The following is an 18,685-nucleotide window of genomic DNA, read 5'->3' on the forward strand; positions in this document are numbered from 1 at the left end:
CTGAATGTGGGATCCGGAACCTGGGTTAGTCCCACTGAAAATTGGGGTGGGGAGGCACAGTCTGGATCTGGCTGGGCTACCCTTAGCCCCTGGGGCAGGCACTAAGTCCCACCCTTCTGTAGCCCCATCGGTGGGAGCTGGTGCTGCCACACCCTCTCGTCTTGCAGGGACTTGGGTTAACATCGCACCGATGTTCCTGGTTTATGTGAGCTCAGCAGCCCAGAGCCAGATGGAACCAACATCCCAGTTAAAGATGGGTTGGCAATTGTGTTTCAGATCCAGCCGTGGCTCCCAAGAATGGAGGGCGGGAGAGGCACATAGGGCATCTGTTCCTCCCCTCCAGACAGTGGGTGGCTAGCTCCTGAAAAGTTTCAATCCCCAATAACACCCCTACCTGGCAGCCCCTGTGAATGGCCCTGCTACAGGGACAAGCACATGATGATCAGAACCGAGCTGTGCCTCCCCATCCCTGAGCCACTTGCCCCCTGCCTCTCAGTTTAGGATCAGAGACTCCAGCTCCTTCATGGCTCAACCCCTCCAAATGTCAGCCCTTCTCCAGCAGTTGGTGTTAGGAAGCGAGGCCTTAGGCATGCATCTGTGTCCAATAATTGTTATTGAGGCCACAGTGCAGCATCAGATTAAAAACCGGAGAGAAGCAAGAGCCAAGCTCTCCCTGGAGACATTGCCGTTAGCAACCTGTCTGCATCCTTGGCCTGAGAAGCAGGGAGCTGCCAGATCTGCTCCCTGTGGAGACATCCAAGATCTCACTGGGAAGGATTCGCCTGTGCATGTGTGACATGCCCACACGCCAGCCCAAACCACAGACCCTACCGAGCCCCCTGCACCTCAGACAGGAAAGGGGAGCAGAGCCGAGCTTCTTCTTGGGCCATGCATTTGTTACTTAGTGAGCCTTTCTTTTGGACAAAAAGAAAAGGAGTACTTGTGGCACCTTAGAGACTAACCAATTTATTTGAGCACACAACTCACAGTCTAATGTTAGTCAGCGGGGGCCTGAGAGTGTGAAATGGGAGGGAGCCAAGGGGGGTGGGGGAGGGCTTAGCCAAGAGCTTGTGGCACAGAGTCAACAGAGGAAGCTGCTAGAGATAACTGGATCAAAGGAGAGTGGGAGTTGCCTGCCCAAGGAGGCAGCTGGAGATTGGGGTTGCAGTGGGGTGGGAGGAAGAAGAGGTGGAGGGGCCATGGGAATTTGCCTGTCTGATCAGAGAGAGGGAAGGAGATAGGAGCAGGAGGAGGAACCTGGGGGCACAGTGGTTAGTATGAAACAGGATTCTTTATCGCTAGCCTCCTCCTGCCTCTTCTGCTGCATCTCTGCTTGAGTTCATGTTCCTACAAGGGACAAGACTGGGATGTGTGGGTCGCTCTTTGGGTGTCTCTGACCACCTACATTTAGCTCTCTGTTGTCTGTCCCCAAGTGGCCCCATTTCTTTCCAGCAGCTAATATGCTGAGACCCTGTAGGGTGAATTCCTGTCAGGGAGCCAGTGCTGCCCAGGAAACAGCGTGATCAATAGCAGCCCTGATAAAAGCCCCAAGGAGCATAGGCTCTGACCTGAGGACCTGCAAGGTCCCAACTCTCTGGCCTGGCCTTTGCAGTCTGGGCCACAGACAGGAGCCCAGTGCTAATCTCTGCAGCCAAGGAGAGAGCAGCGCTGTGCTGGGCCCTGCAACGCTGTCCAGATCTTCTCCGTGGAAGGACTCCCCTCTCCTCTGAAGTACGAAGCAGCCCTGTTCCTCCAAGCGCTGCAGAGTGCTGGGGCAGGAGGGACAAATCAGCACTACCACACAGCCCTGTGGGTGCAGACTGCCTTGCCTTTGGAGCTTTAAGAGTCAGCCTGGCCTAGAGGAATGAGCACAGGACTTCTGGATCCTATGTCATGCCCCTATATGAGGGGCTTGTACCTCCATTTTCTGAGGTGGTGTGTGTGGGAATCAGTGGCTGTTCGTGGTTTGTTTGTGTTTGTGTGCTGGTGATGGTTACAGGTGATGGTGATGGTTACAGGAGCGGGGAGAGGCTGTTTCAGTCTCTCTAGGGGACCCACCAGTGTCTAAAACTTGGTGGCTTGATGTCCAGGCCTGCACTTGCTCTGCAGCATCAGGACAGGAGCTGCCCTCAGCCCTGGCTGCAGTCCCGTTATTCCACACAATTGAAGTGCTGGTTACGTGTCCCCCCTCCCCACTTTCCAGTTCAGGAGCTCCTCTTAGCAAAAACTACAGAGGATGCTTCCTGCCCAGCCCCCACCTTCCTATCACATGGTTTCCACGCAGGGTGGGGTGCACACCAAGTGGGGTTTTATCACCAATAATACAGGGTGAGTGGTCACCTCTCAGCCTCTGTAAATGAGGGTGCTTGACCTGCTTTGGCCTCCCTTCCCAAGCACTGGATCTCCTTGTTATGACCCAAGGAGCATTAAGCAGATGTTTCTCCTTGCAGGGAGGACCATGATCGGCTCGGCTGCTAAGGACATTGTTCTTCAGGGGACTGGGTTGGCCTCTGAGCACTGCTACATCGAGAATGTGTGTGGGACCCTCACCCTGCACCCCTGCGGGAATGTCTGTGCCATTGATGGCCTGCAGGTTAAGCAGCCCACTCGCCTGACACAAGGTAAGGTGCCTACCCTTGGGCATCAATACTGGCTGTGGTGGGGGCAATGCATAAGAGGACACTCCTGACCGCTCAGCTAGCTCCAGGCCTGGGCCCCTCAGTCCCCAAAGATTGGTGATGTTTGGGTCAGGTTCTGACTTTCCTAGCTTTGTAAGGTGGGTCCTGACTTCCTCTGACTTTGGATATGTTTGGAGCCAGCTTCCGCTCTGCAGCTAGGGTACATCTTTGCCTTGGAGCTGGGTGAATCATAGTTCTCCTGAGAGCAGGTGAGGGTAACTAGGCTTGAGAGAGTTGAGCCCAGTGCAACTTAGCCCAGCCTCACCGTTTTACGGAAGCTTTGTTGAGCTGGGATCGGCTTCAGGGTGAACTTGGCTTGTGTTTTCAGCGAGTCACTGCTTTCAGTGGAACTAAAACCCCAGCCCTGGGTGCGGGTGCAGGTCCAGAGCCAGTGGTGACTGCTAATTAGGTGAAGCCCAGTTCCAGTAACTATCCTGTTGGGGTGCTGGGTTAGTGGGGATGTCCCACCAGGAACAGAACCTGGCTTGGTTAGTGTGCAGGTGGCATGTTCTGACTGCACAGCTTCATTTGAGTCCTGGCTGAACAGAGATTCCCCATCCTCCTTCCTGAAGGTGCCCCCAACAATTGCTGTAGGTTTGGAGTCTCCTTTATATTTTAGCCATTGAGTGCTCTGACTCAGCTGTAGGGATCTGCGTTTGCCTCCCTGGTTATGTCTACATAGCAAATAAAAATCCACGACTGGCCCATGCCAGCTGACTTGAGCTCACTGGGTTTGGACTGTGGGGCTGTTTCCTTGCTGTGTAGACTTCTGGGCTCGGGCTGGAGCCTGGGCTCTAGGACCCTGTGAGGTGAGAGGGTCTGAGCCCGAAAGTCTACCCACCAATGAAAAAGCCCCAAGCCTTGCGACCCTGAGTCGACTGGCATGGGCCAGCTGCGGGTTTTTCTTTGCTGTGTAGACATACTCCCTGTTACCTTGATGAGGGCCAGTTCTCCTTAACATCTGATTGTCTCTTCCCCTGGGCACATGTGCTCTTTCCAGGGGGACGATGCTACAGGCCCTTCTTGCCAGTGTTAATTGGAATTGTCCAGGCTTGTTGTATTTCTGAAGAAGTTTCTGGTCCCTTTTGCCTTGCTAGCATGGGTGTGTGCAGATCCAGAGCAAGGAAGGTTGGCCATTGTGGAAATGCAAGACTCCCAGCCTGCCGCCACATCCTCTCAGCCTTCCAGAGCTCCATGGAGGACAAAGAGGGCAAGGACAGCACAGGCAGCTCTGATGATGGGAATTTCTTTAGCAATAATAATCCTTTCTAGAACCTCAGTGTGACTCACTGGTCAAGCTTGTGTTGTGTCCCCTTCTATTGGCAGTTGCACTAAAGGGTAACAGCCTATTACTGCTACCAGCTAATGGGATTACTCCTTTAGTTTATGTGGTCAGGGTGCTGAAGATCCTTGGGTTCAAACCCTGCTACAGGCTCATGCAGGGGGCTATCATCGTTTGAGAGGTCAGTCTTTCTGGTGTCTAAAGGAGGGCTGTAAAGAGGAGAGAGTGCTAGACTGTCTTGGGGGGAAGGCAAATTTGGGACTAAGATGAGGGGTAGATGGGGACAGGTGTGACCCATCCTGCATCCTCAGTTTGTCTACTAGGAGCAGGTTTGGGCTAGAATCCCTAGTAGCTGGAAGCCTGGCATGGACTAGCCCTATTGGCCCATTGCCACACAATGCTGTCATGCATGGCTCTTAAAAAGAGATGCTTGCTGAACTTCTTTGCACCAGTTCATCAATTGCACTGGAAATGGCTCTCTGCTAACCTGTGCCCCAGTTTCTTGCTAGCCCATGGAGAAGCATGCTGCTTTAGGGGAGCTGCCATGCGCTTTGCTGGGTAATCTGGTATTAAGGTCTCTGGCACAAAACACAGAATCCAGCTCCCCCTCTCTGATGGAGAGTTTACACTGTCAAATATCAAAGGTGCATCCTGAGCCATCGTCTGACAGCTGCAGAAAGCAGAGGCGGGATCAGCTGCCAGGAATTTATTAGAGCCTCTAATAATGGTTGGGCTTGTTTGAGGCAGAAAGAGGGGAATTTAAAGCTGATTGTTTTAAAAGAACCAACCAGCTGACAAACAAACAAGGCTTTTTAATCCAGATGCCTCCTTTTCATGTAATTATTTCAGCTTCTAGGGTTCAGCTTTCCTGGGCCATTTCCCAGGCTGTCCCCTTCCCCATCTATCCTTAAAAATCTCAGTGTGCCTGAGTCACTCCCTCTCTGATGTACTTCCTGTTGGTTTCATTTGCCATAACCAGGCTCCCTCATTTCCCTGCCCTTTCCATTTGTCCCATGGCTGAGATTTGCCTGGCTTAGACTTAAAGCTCTTTGAGGCAGGGTCCCTGTCTCTCTGCTTGGCCCTTTACAGAATTTGGTGGGGGGGGGGATCCTCAATATTAACAGGCCTTCTTGTTGGGGTCATTCTAGAACTTTAATTGCCAGGGTAATGTGCTGCAATGACATCTCTCTAGAGCTTGAGTTGCCATAGCAATGAGCTGCAGGCTTGTAACTGTTATGGCCAGCTGGTGGCTGTGCTCCGGGAGGGGGCTCTGAAGACTGTGAAGAGGAACAAAGAGGCATGAGCCTTGCTCCACCTGGAGAAAATCCCAGCCTAGAGGGATGATGCAGTGTGGCCTCTGGAGTTGCAGGCACCATAAGTGTTATGGGATAGCTCAGAGCCAGACCTTCTTTCTCCCAAATGCTCTTAAAAGAGGAGCGCAGCATTTGCCAGGACAAATCTGAGCTAGCCCTGATTCTTCTGCCTGCCACACTAGATCAGACCATATGGCCGGGGGTCCTGGATCCTCATGCAGTGTCCAGTGCTTCAGAGGAGGCTTAAACATCCTATCAGATGCCTGGCCAGTTGTGCTGAGCTGCGTGTGGGGTGTGAGACCTTGGCTCAGCTCAACATGCTGCTGGAGACAGGGATACTGGACTAGACAGACCACAGTTCTGTTCCTGTCTGATAATGCCAATGGCCACTGGGCTGTGAGGTGGAGCTGCTGCCCCGGCCTAGTGTGAGGGATGGTCTGAGTTGACAACCACCTCAGACCTGTGTCTCCAGTAAGGTGTTTTGTGAGGCAGCGTGTGGGGCAACACACCTCTCTGCTAGCAGGGTTTGCTTAGCTGTAGTGTACCTACTCCCCGTGTGCTCCAGCGTGGGCTGGCACTGTGACACATGGCACAGCTGGCCAGCATCCTGTCAGGCTCCTCCTCTTCCTCTCAGTACAACTGGGAACATAATCCTCACCCAGCTAGCAACACTGTCTGTGATGTAAGCTCCTTTGTTAAACCGTCTGCTGTGTGTATCCATCAGGGAAGGAGCAAGGTCTGTGCCCCCAGTTGGGCCTGTTGTCCCAGATGGAAACACCACAGGCTCCCATCTCGCTGACGTGGTGCTTTGTACCCATTTACCTTGATTTGTAGCACAATACAGGGTGCAAAGCAGATTGTATGTTACTTTTTCTAGTAGTTGTCACAGGGAATGGGGAACCAGGAATCCTGGGTTCTACACCTGACTCTGTTGCTGACTCACTGTCTTGGGCCCTCTCTGTGCCTCAGTTACCCCACTTAGAAAAGGGTGCAACGACATTGGCCCTGCTTTGTAAAGTGCTTTGAGACCCTGGCAGAAATGCTACTGTTAGTTATCAGAGATGCCCCAAGGCACTGGCTGTGCAAGCCCACAGTTTCACATGACCTCTTTGTTCAGTGGAAGGAGCAGGGGAGTGGGAGTAAGGACTCCTGGGTTCTTTTGTTCCTGGCTCTGCTATTGGTGCTCTTGGCTTGCCCTCTCTGTACCCTGATTTGTGTCTGTGAAATGGAGATACCAGCTCCCAGCCTCATAGGGGAAGGGAGGCTGAGCCAGTTGATATCTGCACCAGGCTTTAAAGGTACTGAGGGCTGGCTATTGCTGAGCTCAAACTGGGATGAAATGGTAATCCTTACACACTCAGATTTCCTATGGGCGATAGTAGGCCCTAAAATATTTGCAGGGGACTCTGCCTTTCTGTACAGGCTGCCCTGTTGGAGATTTAGCTCATGCTATGCCTCATAAATAAACCCCCAATTTAGCTGTAAATGACACAGTCAGCCTTAATACTTCATGGCTGAATAACATCTTTTACAGCACTGGCCCTGGTGTTACCATAGGAGTCAGCATAGTTACAGCTTGTAACAGTTACAATGTTTCTATTTATGATAAAGCAGCTGCATAGAGCTGCGGGGGGGGGAGAGATGGGGGCCACAGGGAATTTTTGTGCTTGTTTTTTGCTTAAATGTTTCTTAGTACACTTGCATTTTTTACAGGTTTGGTGACCTGTTTGGTTCCTAATTGATATTTCTGCCATAGGACAAGTGTAATTCATTACAATCACCCATGCACATGCTTTGGAGGATAGGATTAAGATTCAAAATGAACTGGACAAACTGGAGAAATGATCTGAAGTAAATAGGATGAAATTCAATAAGGACAAATGCAAAGTACTCCATTTAGGAAGGAACAATCAGCTGAACACATACAAAATAGGAAATGACTGCCTAGGAAGGAGTATGGCGAAAAGGGATCTGGGGATCGTAGTGGACCATAAGCTAAATATGAGTCAACACTGTAACACTGTTGCAAAAAAAAGTGATCATCATTCTGGGATGTATTAGCAGGAGTGTTGTAAGTAAAACAGGAGAAGTAATTCTTCCGCTCTACTCCATGCTGATTAGATCTCAGCTGGGGCATTGTGGCCAGTTCTGGGCACCACATTTGGGGAAAGATGTGGACAAATTGGAGAAAGTCCAGAGAAGAGCAACAAAAATGATTAACGGTCTAGAAAACATGACCTATGAGGGAAGATTGAAAAAATTGGGTTTGTTTAGTCTGGAAAAGAGGAGACTGAGAGGGGACATAACAGTTTTCAGGTACATAAAAGGTTGTTACAAGGAGGAGGGAGAAGAATTGTTCTTCTTAACCTCTGAGGATAGGACAAGAAGCAATGGTCTTAAATTGCAGCCAGGGATGTTTAGGTTGGACATTAGGAAAAACTTCCTAACTGTCAGAGTGGTTAAGCACTGGAATAAATTGCCTAGGGAGGTTGTGGAATCTCCATCATTGGAGATTTTTAAGAGCAGGTTAGACGAACACATGTCAGGAATGGTCTAGATAATACTTACCCCTGCCATGAGTGCAGGGGACTGGACTAGATTATGGACTCTGAACACTGGACAGGCTTATGATTCTATTTTAGGATAGGAATGGTAGGGCGTATAATAAATCAGGACTGAGGGGCACCGGCAGAACTGTGTGAGGTGGGGAGCCCATGGCTGAGATAACAGTGCACCTGTGGGTTGGGATAGAAGGGCATTGGCAGAGCTGGGGGTGGGGGGAATCCCAGGGCTGGGATAGCAGTGGGGCTGTAGATTGGAATTGAGAGGCACTGTCCAGAGGTGATGAGGGAGGGAGCCCAGAAGAGGAATAGCAGGGAGCTGTGAGTTGGGATAGAGGAACATTAGCAGAGCTGGGTGAGGGAAGCCTGCACTGTGTCTTGTCTAACCCAGGGGTTCTCAAACTGGGGGTCGTGATCCCTTTGGAGACTCACAGCTCGTGACCCCCCACCCCAAACCCTGCTTCACCTCCAGCATTTATAATAGTGTTAAATATAAAAAATGTGTTTTTAATTTATAAGGGAGGTCGCACTCAGAGACTTGCTGTGTGAAAGGGGTCACCAATACAAAAGTTTGAGAATCAATACTGTAACCTATCTCAGGGTTTTCCCTCTTGCATGTCTTAGTAGTCATTGGCAGCACTCTGCACGCAGATCCACTCCTCACTATGCTGGTTCCTGAAGTTTTTATTTGCAGGAATCTGACTTATGCAGAGCATCTGAACATAGCCTGACTGCTCCCAGGGAGCACGGTCAGTGAAAGTTCCTTTGCCTTGCTAATGAAATCCCAGAGATAGAGGCAGGCTGAATCAGATTTGTCCCTAATTTACTCTCTCTAAATTGAGGCTTCCTCCCACTACAATCATTATAAACAGACTTGTTCCCAGACCCCACTGCTCCTTCTCTGTGCCTGTCTGGGAAGTTCATGCAACGTGTAGAGAGTGAGATCCCGAGGCCCAATGCATCCTCACACTCTCTGCCCATGGGCAGATAGCACAATAAACACACATACCACAGTGCACTGGCCCACAGGCAGTCTAGACAGATGCAGACAGACACATGTGGACACACGCATGTGTGACTCCCACCTATGCCCATTGTTAGCATTGGAGCTGCATTTCTTTGGGTTGTATCTCATAGCAGAGCTGGGACCTGATCCCAGTATGTGCTGATTGCTGTAAGTGAAGCCCAAAACATGATCTGTGCAGAGGCACCGTGGGCTGTTATTAAGGTGTTGTCATTTTGCAACATGGTATCCAGGGGAAGGGAGCAATTCAGTTAATGATAGCGCAGTAGACACAGACTCTGGTACAGACCTTCGAGCGTGGTGGAGGAGAATTTCTCCAGACCTGACCCTTCCCCCTAAATCCCACTGCCGCTTCCTGCAACTCCTCCTTCCCCACTCCTGGCAGTGCCTGGCAGCCTCTCCCAGATGCTCCTGTGTAAGGCTGGCTGGTAGGCTGTTGGCCTCCGATACGTTACCTTTCCAGAACCTTCACACTTGGGGAGATTTCTGAAGGGAGAAGCTCTTGAACGGAGACAGGTGAGGCAGGTGATGGATCTGGCCTTGTTCAGAACATTCTCATGAGTGTGTTGCCCTGGAAGCCATCTATCGTGGTGAGAGGTAATATCGCTCATCATTTTGCTTTTGACATCAGCTTTGTATCTGGATGGATCCAATCAGTGGAGAAATAAGGGCAGGCTGGGCCCTCGGGGTGGGGGAACTCAGGATGCTGGAGGTGGACACCATCCCAGCAAATCCTGCTGCCACTTGCAGTCTGCTCTATTTGATGAAACTGGCAATAACAAGCTTCCTTGGGTGCCAGATCCTCCCTCCAGCTCCTGTCACAGGAGGTATTTAACGCCATTTCCATGGGAAAAGGGGAACTGGGGGAGGCTGGGGACTTCATTGTGCCCTTCTTTTCTGTTTTCACTCTTTCCCCCTCTCTGCCTGCTGCACTTCTTGCCATATCAGGCAGTTAGGAGCATTTGCGTGAATTATTCAGCCCTGGGAGGCACTGTGACCTAGTGCACAAGATATCAGACTAGAAGTCTATTCCTGGCTCTGTCACGGATTTGCTGTGCAACCTCAGACGAGTCACTTAACCTCACTGTTTGCCTATCTGTAAAATGGGGATGATAAATGGCTTTGAGAGCCATTGGCTGGAAAACCCTTTGTAAGTACTCAATGTAATCAAGACAGAGGAGTCAATCCTGCACTCTGTTATTCTGGGACATCCCAGATTTGGACCCAGCACCCTTCTATGTCTTCACCCCCCAAAGACTTGATTCAGCTGTCTCATATTAGTGTAAATCTGGAGACACTCCCCTGAAGTCAGACTCATTAGCTGTTCTAAATTGATCTTGGTGTGACAGAGATCAGAATCTGGCTGCTGAACAGGAATGAGACCATGCCTATCGTGAGCCCATGGGGTTTCTGTGTGAGGTTCTCCTGCACCATGCCTGGGAAATGGGTCTCCTTTGGAGCAAGTTTGTCTACAAGGACAGCAGAAACTGTTTTATCTATGCTGCTCTAACAAGCATCCCCTGCCCCTGTGCTGTGTACCAGTGTTGCTGGCCAAGGATCTACTGTCCTGGCTCATTCCGTGCTGTCTTATTTTGTACAGCATTTAAGATATTCTTTTCATTCTCCTCCCCGTCAGGTTGCCCAAGTTGTGCTGTGAGGGGCGTTGCCCCCTGCTATACCTGTACTCTTGTGATGGAAATTACAATGCATTTTCTGGATGTAGCAACAGTAATGCTAGCAGGGTCATCAGCATGGAAGCTAAGCTGTTCAGAATTCCTGATCAGAATTCAGCCATTTCCTCTGATAATTATGTATATTTTCCACATTACTCTGGAAACTTTGAACCAGATGTGTGAAAACTCACATTAGAATAGAAAATTACACGCTATAAGCAACTCTAACGCTGGAGCATCTGAGGCCCATCACTTAGGCCTGTTAGAAAGCAAAAACTAATTAGGCGAAGACACAGGGACTGAAGACCAACCAGCCCATACTCTATGCTTATCTTAGAAACATGGTTAAAGTGTTTTATTGTATTCAGCCCTGGCAGCGCCATACAATGTACGTGTACACACACACACACGTGTGTGCATGTTCTCTCTTCCTCAATCTGGAGTCACTCCACTGACTTCACTGGAGTTTTGTTGCTGTAACAGAACACAGACTTTGGACCACACATGCTGGAGCATTACATCTTACACCTTCTAGGTTGTAGCTGCCTTACTGAGGAGCATGTTTCTGTGACGAATTTATACTGGCTTCTGTTTGGTTACAAAATGGGAATTTCCCATGGACATCCCAGGAGCTGACTTCACTCTTGGTGGGGGTTGGGGGGGACAGCAGTGCTATGTTGATTTAGCAGCCGTGGGTGAGCACAGGCCCTGAACAACAAGAAAAAAACACCTCAGAACACTTCCAGGTTTCACAAGGACAAAGGGGCTTATTTTCCTACCCTGTCCTTCAGTAATGCTTTTCACACTACCACAGTCAATATCTTTGTGCAAAGATGGTGTCATATTTTCCACAGTTGCTTTAGTTTTCCAGTTGAATCACATTTTCTGATCATACTCTTAAAAAAAAACAAAAACATTTTTTAATTTTTCTTTTACAGTCTGGAAGCCTTCCCTGGGGTGTTAACAGGGATTTTAATGGAAAATAATGTAGATATTTTTCTCCATTACTGAGTCACACGGAAATTTTCACCACTGTCACCACCAGACTTCTAGTGTAGCGTAGATTGCCTCTAACTCTGGGAAATATTTGGTAACATTGGAATTCTTCTTAGCAGGTTCACACACACACATACTCCCCTCCTGCCAATAAAACATTGCTGATCAATAGTGCTTTCCAGTTCTGTGGGGAAAGAGGGAGAAAATGGCCGCACTATTTATTCCTGCCACTATGGATCCTGAGCACAATGTTTTCCCTGTCTACACTGGCACAAAGTTAAACTGCTTCCAAAAATGACATTACTCCCAGTGATTGATGCTCCATCAGTGCATCAAGTTAAATCTCATCCATAACCTTGCTTGAATGCGCTTTGCAACGTGTGAGCTGCGCTCCAAGGCAAAGTAGGATCTTGTATTTCTGGATGCTTTTTATGCTAACCTAATTAAACTAGCAATTAGAGCAGTGGGCTCGGATGGAGTGAGGGCTCCTGGGTTCTATTCCCAACACTGTCACTGTAGCTCATAGAGTGAGTGAGTTAAATTATTTAAACTTTGAGCCAATTTTGTCTCTAGTATAACTCCTTTTAAAACTATGGAGTTACATGAGGGATGAATTTGGCACTCTGTGCGTCAGTTTCTGCATTTGTAAAATAGGACTGTTAATATTTCCCTTCCCTCTGTAAAGAGGATAGGTTCTCAGACTAGAGCAGCTATATACACAAACTATCCCATTTTGTAATTTATTTACCAGAATTGTATTGCATGTATGGGAGGAGTGTCTTTTCTACGATCTACTTTGGTAGAGCTGTGTATTATATATGGTAACGTGGTTGTACAAACCCCCTAGAGTCTGATTTTCCGTTCTCAGGCTACCCTCTGCTCCACAGAGCTGCACTTGAGATTAAACCTCTCTAGCAGCATTCGACCATGGCTCTTCAGCCTGTTTGCAAAATTGTTTTTCAAAGCTGTCTTGTGGATTCAGAACGATAGGCTCATAACCTGTGCTGATCTCCTTGGTATGCTGGCACCTATGGTCCCTGCCTGGGTGCTAGTACCCTGCAGGGTAGGGGCCTGTTTCATGCTGCTTTTAGGTGTCACCTTATAGCAAGGTGACTCAGGAGAGTTTAGGTCTGGGTCAGGCTATTCAGGGAGTAAATTGCCAATAAAGAATGAATCAGAAAAAATCAAACTAAGGAAAAGCCCCTGCTGAACGGTCATGACAATGAGACACAGACACCACCATATTGCTGGGGATGGGGGAGAGATGCAATGGTTGGAAATGGGACTCAGCCACAGAATTCTGAGCACTACTGTTCCATTCATAGAATCATAGAATATCAGGGTTGGAAGGGACCCCTGAAGGTCATCTAGTCCAACCCCCTGCTCGAAGCAGGACCAATTCCCAGTTAAATCATCCCAGCCAGGGCTTTGTCAAGCCTGACCATAAAAACCTCTAAGGAAGGAGATTCTACCACCTCCCTAGGTAACGCATTCCAGTGTTTTACCACCCTCTTAGTGAAAAAGTTTTTCCTAATATCCAACCTAAACCTCCCCCACTGCAACTTGAGACCATTACTCCTCGTTCTGTCATCTGCTACCATTGAGAACAGTCTAGAGCCATCCTCTTTGGAACCCCCTTTCAGGTAGTTGAAAGCAGCTATCAAATCCCCACTCATTCTTCTCTTCTGCAGGCTAAACAATCCCAGCTCCCTCAGCCTCTCCTCATAACTCATGTGTTCCAGTCCCCTAATAATTTTTGTTGCCCTTCGCTGGACTCTCTCCAATTTATCCACATCCTTCTTGTAGTGTGGGGCCCAAAACTGGACACAGTACTCCAGATGAGGCCTCACCAATGTCGAATAGAGGGGAACGATCATGTCCCTCGATCTGCTCGCTATGCCCCTACTTATACATCCCAAAATGCCATTGGCCTTGTTGGCAACAAGGGCACACTGCTGACTCATATCCAGCTTCTCGTCCACTGTCACCCCTAGGTCCTTTTCCGCAGAAATGGTCTTGCTGATCCTGTGAGGTGTTGAGCTTCCTCACTTTCTAGGGAGTTACAGTACTCAGCCCCATGCCCTCATTGTGAGGTTTCATATGCAAACAGAGATGCTGCTTTTGTGCTAAGTTTTAAATGTTTTTTCACTTGGAATCCTAATGGGTTTCCATCTGCTCCAGGTGGTGCTGTGAACCCTTCCCCCAACTGCAGTAGACCACTGGAATTCACTGCAAGCCAAGGCTGAACTGACCATGCTAATTTTATTGTCCAATCTGGGCATAAAGTGCAGGATGTAAAACAACTATCTGCAGAAGCAGTAGGAAGTAAACTTTTCAGAATTCACTGCTTTATGAGCTTCAAGCAAGAGACATTAACTATATTACTCCTGGGGGAATTTTGTACCACTGTGCAATGCAGAATTTTGCAGAAATTAACGTGTGCGCAGAATTTCCTTTCCCCCACAGAAATGGGCTGCAGTGCTGCTGCCCACCATTAGGGGCCTTTGGACCTGGCAAAGCCCAGTTTGCATATAGAAGAAGACACTGCCCAGGAGAGGGGGAGGGAGCTAGAAGGTTCCTGGCAGCTGCAGTTGCCATCATGCCCTGAGGGAAGGAGAGGGCTGCGTGCAGGAAACTCCATGCAAGCCTGGGACTGCGCATCAGGCTGTTTCTCCCTCTGGATCTCGGGGGAGGGGGGGTGGGTATCTGGGCTGGGGGGGGGGAGTGTGGGTTTCTGGGCAAGGGGGGGTCCTGTGGCTGGGCTCTCAGGGGAGGGAATGTAGGTATCTGGGCAAGGGGGGCCTGCGGCTGGGCTGTGGAGGGGGTGTGAGTATCTGGGCCAGGGGGGCCCTGCTACTGGGCTTGAGGTGGAGTGGGGTGCAGGTATCCAGGCTGGGTGGGCACTGTGGCTGGACTTGGGGGGAGGAGTTGTGGGTGTCTGGCGCCCTGGCTGGGCTCTGGGAGTGGGAATGGGGCAGAGCAATAGGAACTGGGTTGTCATAGGGGTTTCTTAAATTTTACTCCTGGGGGAATGTTTGTGTGTGTCTCTGTATTGTTACAGACATACTTGCTGACAGGTATTTTAAAAAAAATTACCAGAATAATTGAAACTAGTGTGATTAGGTGGTGTTGTTTTGACAAATAAAATTTGCAGAATTTTAAAATATTGTGCGCAGAATTTTTTGGTGTAGAATGTCCCCAGGAGTAACTATATACATTGTAACAACAAGGAGTCCAGTGGCACCTTAAAAACTAACCGGACTTTGTTGTTTTTGTGGATACAGACTAACAGGGCTACCCCCGGATACTATATATACATTGTAGTAAATGGCATGACTGCCCTCTACTGGCTGCAATCAGAACTGCTCTGCTACATGCCAAATGCCCTGTAGGGCTAATGTATAAAACAGGATTTTTCTGGCTTGGGTGGCAGGGGTTCATGCTTTGGGAATGGGAAGCACTGGGTTGTGTCCTGGTGTTGCTCTGAAGTTCTGAATGGCTGAACATTTGTTAGAGCAGGGGTCCCCAACCCTTCAGTCTGATGCGTGTGTGCAGAGCCCTGTGGGGCTGCCAGTGTGGACCGGATTGCAGGATCTGGGCCTGTATTATTTTTATCTTCAGCGTGTTCCCTTTGAAATAGAAAGTGTGGGCCACCATAGGAGCCTACACGGGCTGTTCTGAGTGGAGGCCCAGTGCTGGGACCTGCGAGGAGTCGTAGTGGCTTAGCTTGTTGCACTCTGCACTACTTGCGTGGTGGGCACACTTTGGGGCTACAGCAACCTTTGCTCCCCATAGCATAAATGGAAAGAAGGAGGCAGAGATAGAGGGAGAAGGAAAGGCCAGAAGGGACAATAGAAGAGGGGGGATGAGAGTTATGTCAGTTTGGGACACCAGGGGTGGGCATAGAGTGGATCTCTGAGAACAGGGCCTACCCAGGGCACAAATCCAGGCACCGCCAGGCTGGGATAAGGGAGACAGACAGCAGGCATGGGCGTGGTAGGTGGGATACAGTGGATGGACGGGAAGATAGAAGCAGGCAGGCATTTTCCCGTTCTGCTAGGGGACAGGGGCAGTGCCTGCTACATCCATACTGAGAAACAGAGAGAAGCTGTAAACTACCTTAAGCGCAGCTTCCTCCTGCAGCCCCCTTCTCTGCCCTGGCCCGGCCCCTCGCCCGGCCAAATCCGCTCCAGTGTCTCCTTCCCCTCCCTGTTCTGGCGCCCCCCACCCCCTTTATCCTCTTCCCCCCTCCAGCTCTCCTCGCTGTCCCCTCCCCTGCCGGGGGCGGTGCGCTCCCCTCCATTGGAGCCGCAGCCGCTCTGTCTGCGGGGAGGAGCCGCCCCCTGAATAGACCCTTCCACTCCGGGGCGGGCACCGGGACGCTCGGCAGCGGCGCGGAGCTCGGCTCGTAGCGCGTACTTCCAGTCCGGTCCCGCGCTCATGGTTAGTGCCCCTACCCGGGTACCGAGCAGGGTCTGGCGGCGCAGCTCGGGTAGGGTGCATGAGCAGTCTCCTTCTCCCCCGGCCCGGCGGGCTGCCCAGGGATATGGCTGGGGGACTGGACCCCCCGCCCCGGCCCTGAGCACAGGGAGCCGAGGGGCCCAGCAGGCTCGGCTGCTTCCTACTGCTGCGAGCCCCAGTCTGGCTGCCGCGGGAGAAGGGGGCGCTGGTGACGGGACGAAATAGGCTGGACTGGAGGATACATGTAAGCGGAGCGCACGGGCTGGGGTGTCTGGCCCGGCCATGGTCCCTCGGACCCTCTCCGCCCTGGGTGCTTAGCGTGACGAGGGACGTAGCCAGGAGGGCCGGGACTAGGGGCTCACGGCAGCACTTGCTGGGTCCCTAGCTCGCGTCCGCAGTCGGTGGGGCTTTCGCCTTGTGTAGTACCCAGCCTGCGCTGGGCGCACGGCGAGAAAGGAGCCCGGCGCTCCGTGCCAGCCAACAGGGAGGCCAGGGCTCGCCTCTGTATCGCGGGCTGGTCCTTGCGCCGTTAGACTTTAATTATAACTCCTCCTCCCCGCTATTTTGGGAGGTTAGAATGTGGTACCAGAATTAGCTTTGGGCGCTGGAGCGTGGCAGATGGTACAAGTCTCCTCCCACCTGGCTATAAACTAGCCAGAGTTGTGTCTTGATGGCATCTCTGTGTGCAGGTGTGTGTGTGTGCATTCACTCGTGTACCAGTACCTACATATCTGTGATGTATGTATTTGCATGTGACTTTTTAAAAGGATGTTTTCTTAGGCCACTTTGTTTGAAAATAATTGGTCTTGTTTGCACTGGGGGGTGAAATTTATTTCCCCTCTGTTGTGTTGGCATTTTTCCTTGAGACCTGGACAGCTGTGCAGCTGAAACTGACTTGAAAAAAAGCTACATATAGCATGAAATACTAGCTAAATATTCCCCTGTGTATTATATATACACATACATGTCGTGAATGTGTGCTTGAGGGGAATTAATTGCACTTATTTTCATGTGCTAGTTGCACATGGTCATCCCAAATGAATGAAAATAGAAAGTTAGTTGCCCTCCCAGCCATCAGTGCTATTCATATCACAACAGAGAGCTGCTAAAGACATAGTACTAAATTCAGCTCTGGTTTAGTGGCTTAAAACTTTGTTGAAGTAGAGTTGTACTTCTTTGGCCCATAAACATTTTCCTCTAAACACAGTGGTACACTTTAATGGTCTCTGTCCCTAAAATGATGCATTGATGTGACATGCATACATCACTCCTGGGAATAGTCAAATCCTGAATGTGACACACCTCCCCATTGACTTTGTTTTCCTTGCTTTGTGGATCAGATATTGGGAAATTCCAATGTTTATTTTGGGCTACTGTTCTGTGTTTGGGGGGAAGCAATGGTATATCACAGTGCCGTTATAAACTGGGTTCATAAGTGGTTGCCACACAGTACTGTTCGCGACCTTCACTTTGCTATCATAGAATCATAGGGTTTTTTTTTTTTCTCTTTCAGGTTTGTTTATTTTGTGGCTGTGAGAGCAGGTATGGGACCTGAAAAAACTTGAGTGGCTTTTTTTTTTTTTTTTTTTTTTTTTTAGCTGACTTGATTTCAATTTGATGATACCCCTCTAAACAAAGTGAAAGTAAGATCTGTATTGTATTCCTGGCTGTGAGAGCTGGAATCTTAGTGCCTCTGGGTTGTACAAAAAACACACTTGTGTCCACATGAGCAGGACCGTGGGGTAAAGGGAATGTGTCCCATTAATGTTTTGGGGGAGGTCTGGATTGTTGTTGTCTTAAGTTGCAGTAGGGGAGGTTTAGATTGGATATTAGGAAAAACTTTTTCACTATGAGGGTGGTGAAACACTGGAATGCGTTACCTAGGGAGGTGGTAGAATCTCCTTCCTTAGAGGTTTTTAAGGTCAGGCTTGACAAAGCCCTGGCTGGGATGATTTAACTGGGAATTGGTCCTGCTTCGAGCAGGGGGTTGGACTAGATGACCTTCTGGGGTCCCTTCCAACCCTGATATTCTATGATTCTATGCTCCTTTTCCAGTGTTCTTGGAAATTAAAGTGAGGAAATGTGATCATCACAACTAAAGTGTTGGCACTAGCTATATTTTGTTACCCCTTCTCCACTCCCCACCACTTTTATCTTTCTTGGTGTTGGATTGCATTGGAGCCAGAAATCAGAGTTCTGTAAGGTGGTGATTTATCTTTGAATTTCCTGGAGTGGAGGAAGTCACACAAAGGGCTGGGGCTAGAGCATGGAGGGAGACACCATGAATGATAATCCAAATCCCAGGGAATAGGGAGGCAGGGGACTGCAGGCTAGTCCTTGAATGTTTAGAACCAGGGAACAGATTGTTTTAAGAGCGGGATTTGCCCACCCCCTCCCAAGTACAGCACTGATTACATACTGGGGAGCTTTTAGTAAAGAGCCAGGCATGTAATTCTGAGTCTCCAAATGATCTGTAAACCCAGCTGTCAGGGTTTATACAATCCCAGGATTTCTACATGAGACTTTTTTTTTGTTAAAAAGCCAAGGAGCATTGAAAGCTTGTTGGAGTCTGTGTTCAGAAGTGATTTCCCCAAACTCCACTCTCTGCTGTAGGAACCACCTGTTTCTTTAAAGCTCCTTGTCCCTGACTTTCTGCCCCTGTTTCCGCTTTTCTGTGTCTAATGTGGCTGGATTGAG

The 18,685-nt window shown here is 49.6% G+C and overlaps 1 protein-coding gene across 12 annotated transcripts in view; it reads left to right on the forward strand.

The window, feature by feature from the left end:
* The window catches only part of PHLDB1 (pleckstrin homology like domain family B member 1), a 122,715-nt gene that overhangs the window by 16,522 nt on the left and 87,508 nt on the right, over positions 1–18,685 (forward strand). For 9 of the 12 annotated variants that reach the window (XM_084611770.1, XM_084611766.1, XM_084611772.1 and 6 more), the window contains one exon: positions 2,451–2,621. In XM_084611770.1, coding sequence (XP_084467896.1) covers positions 2,451–2,621 — 171 coding nt within the window. Of the gene's footprint in view, positions 1–2,450; positions 2,622–15,849; positions 16,020–16,069; positions 16,233–18,685 lie in introns of those variants that run through there. The other 3 variants (XM_084611767.1, XM_084611777.1, XM_084611768.1) reach the window with 3 other exon arrangements.

This window comes from Lepidochelys olivacea (genome assembly GCF_965140295.1).
Source record: "Lepidochelys olivacea isolate rLepOli2 genome assembly, chromosome: 22".
Taxonomy (NCBI): Eukaryota; Metazoa; Chordata; order Testudines; family Cheloniidae; genus Lepidochelys; species Lepidochelys olivacea.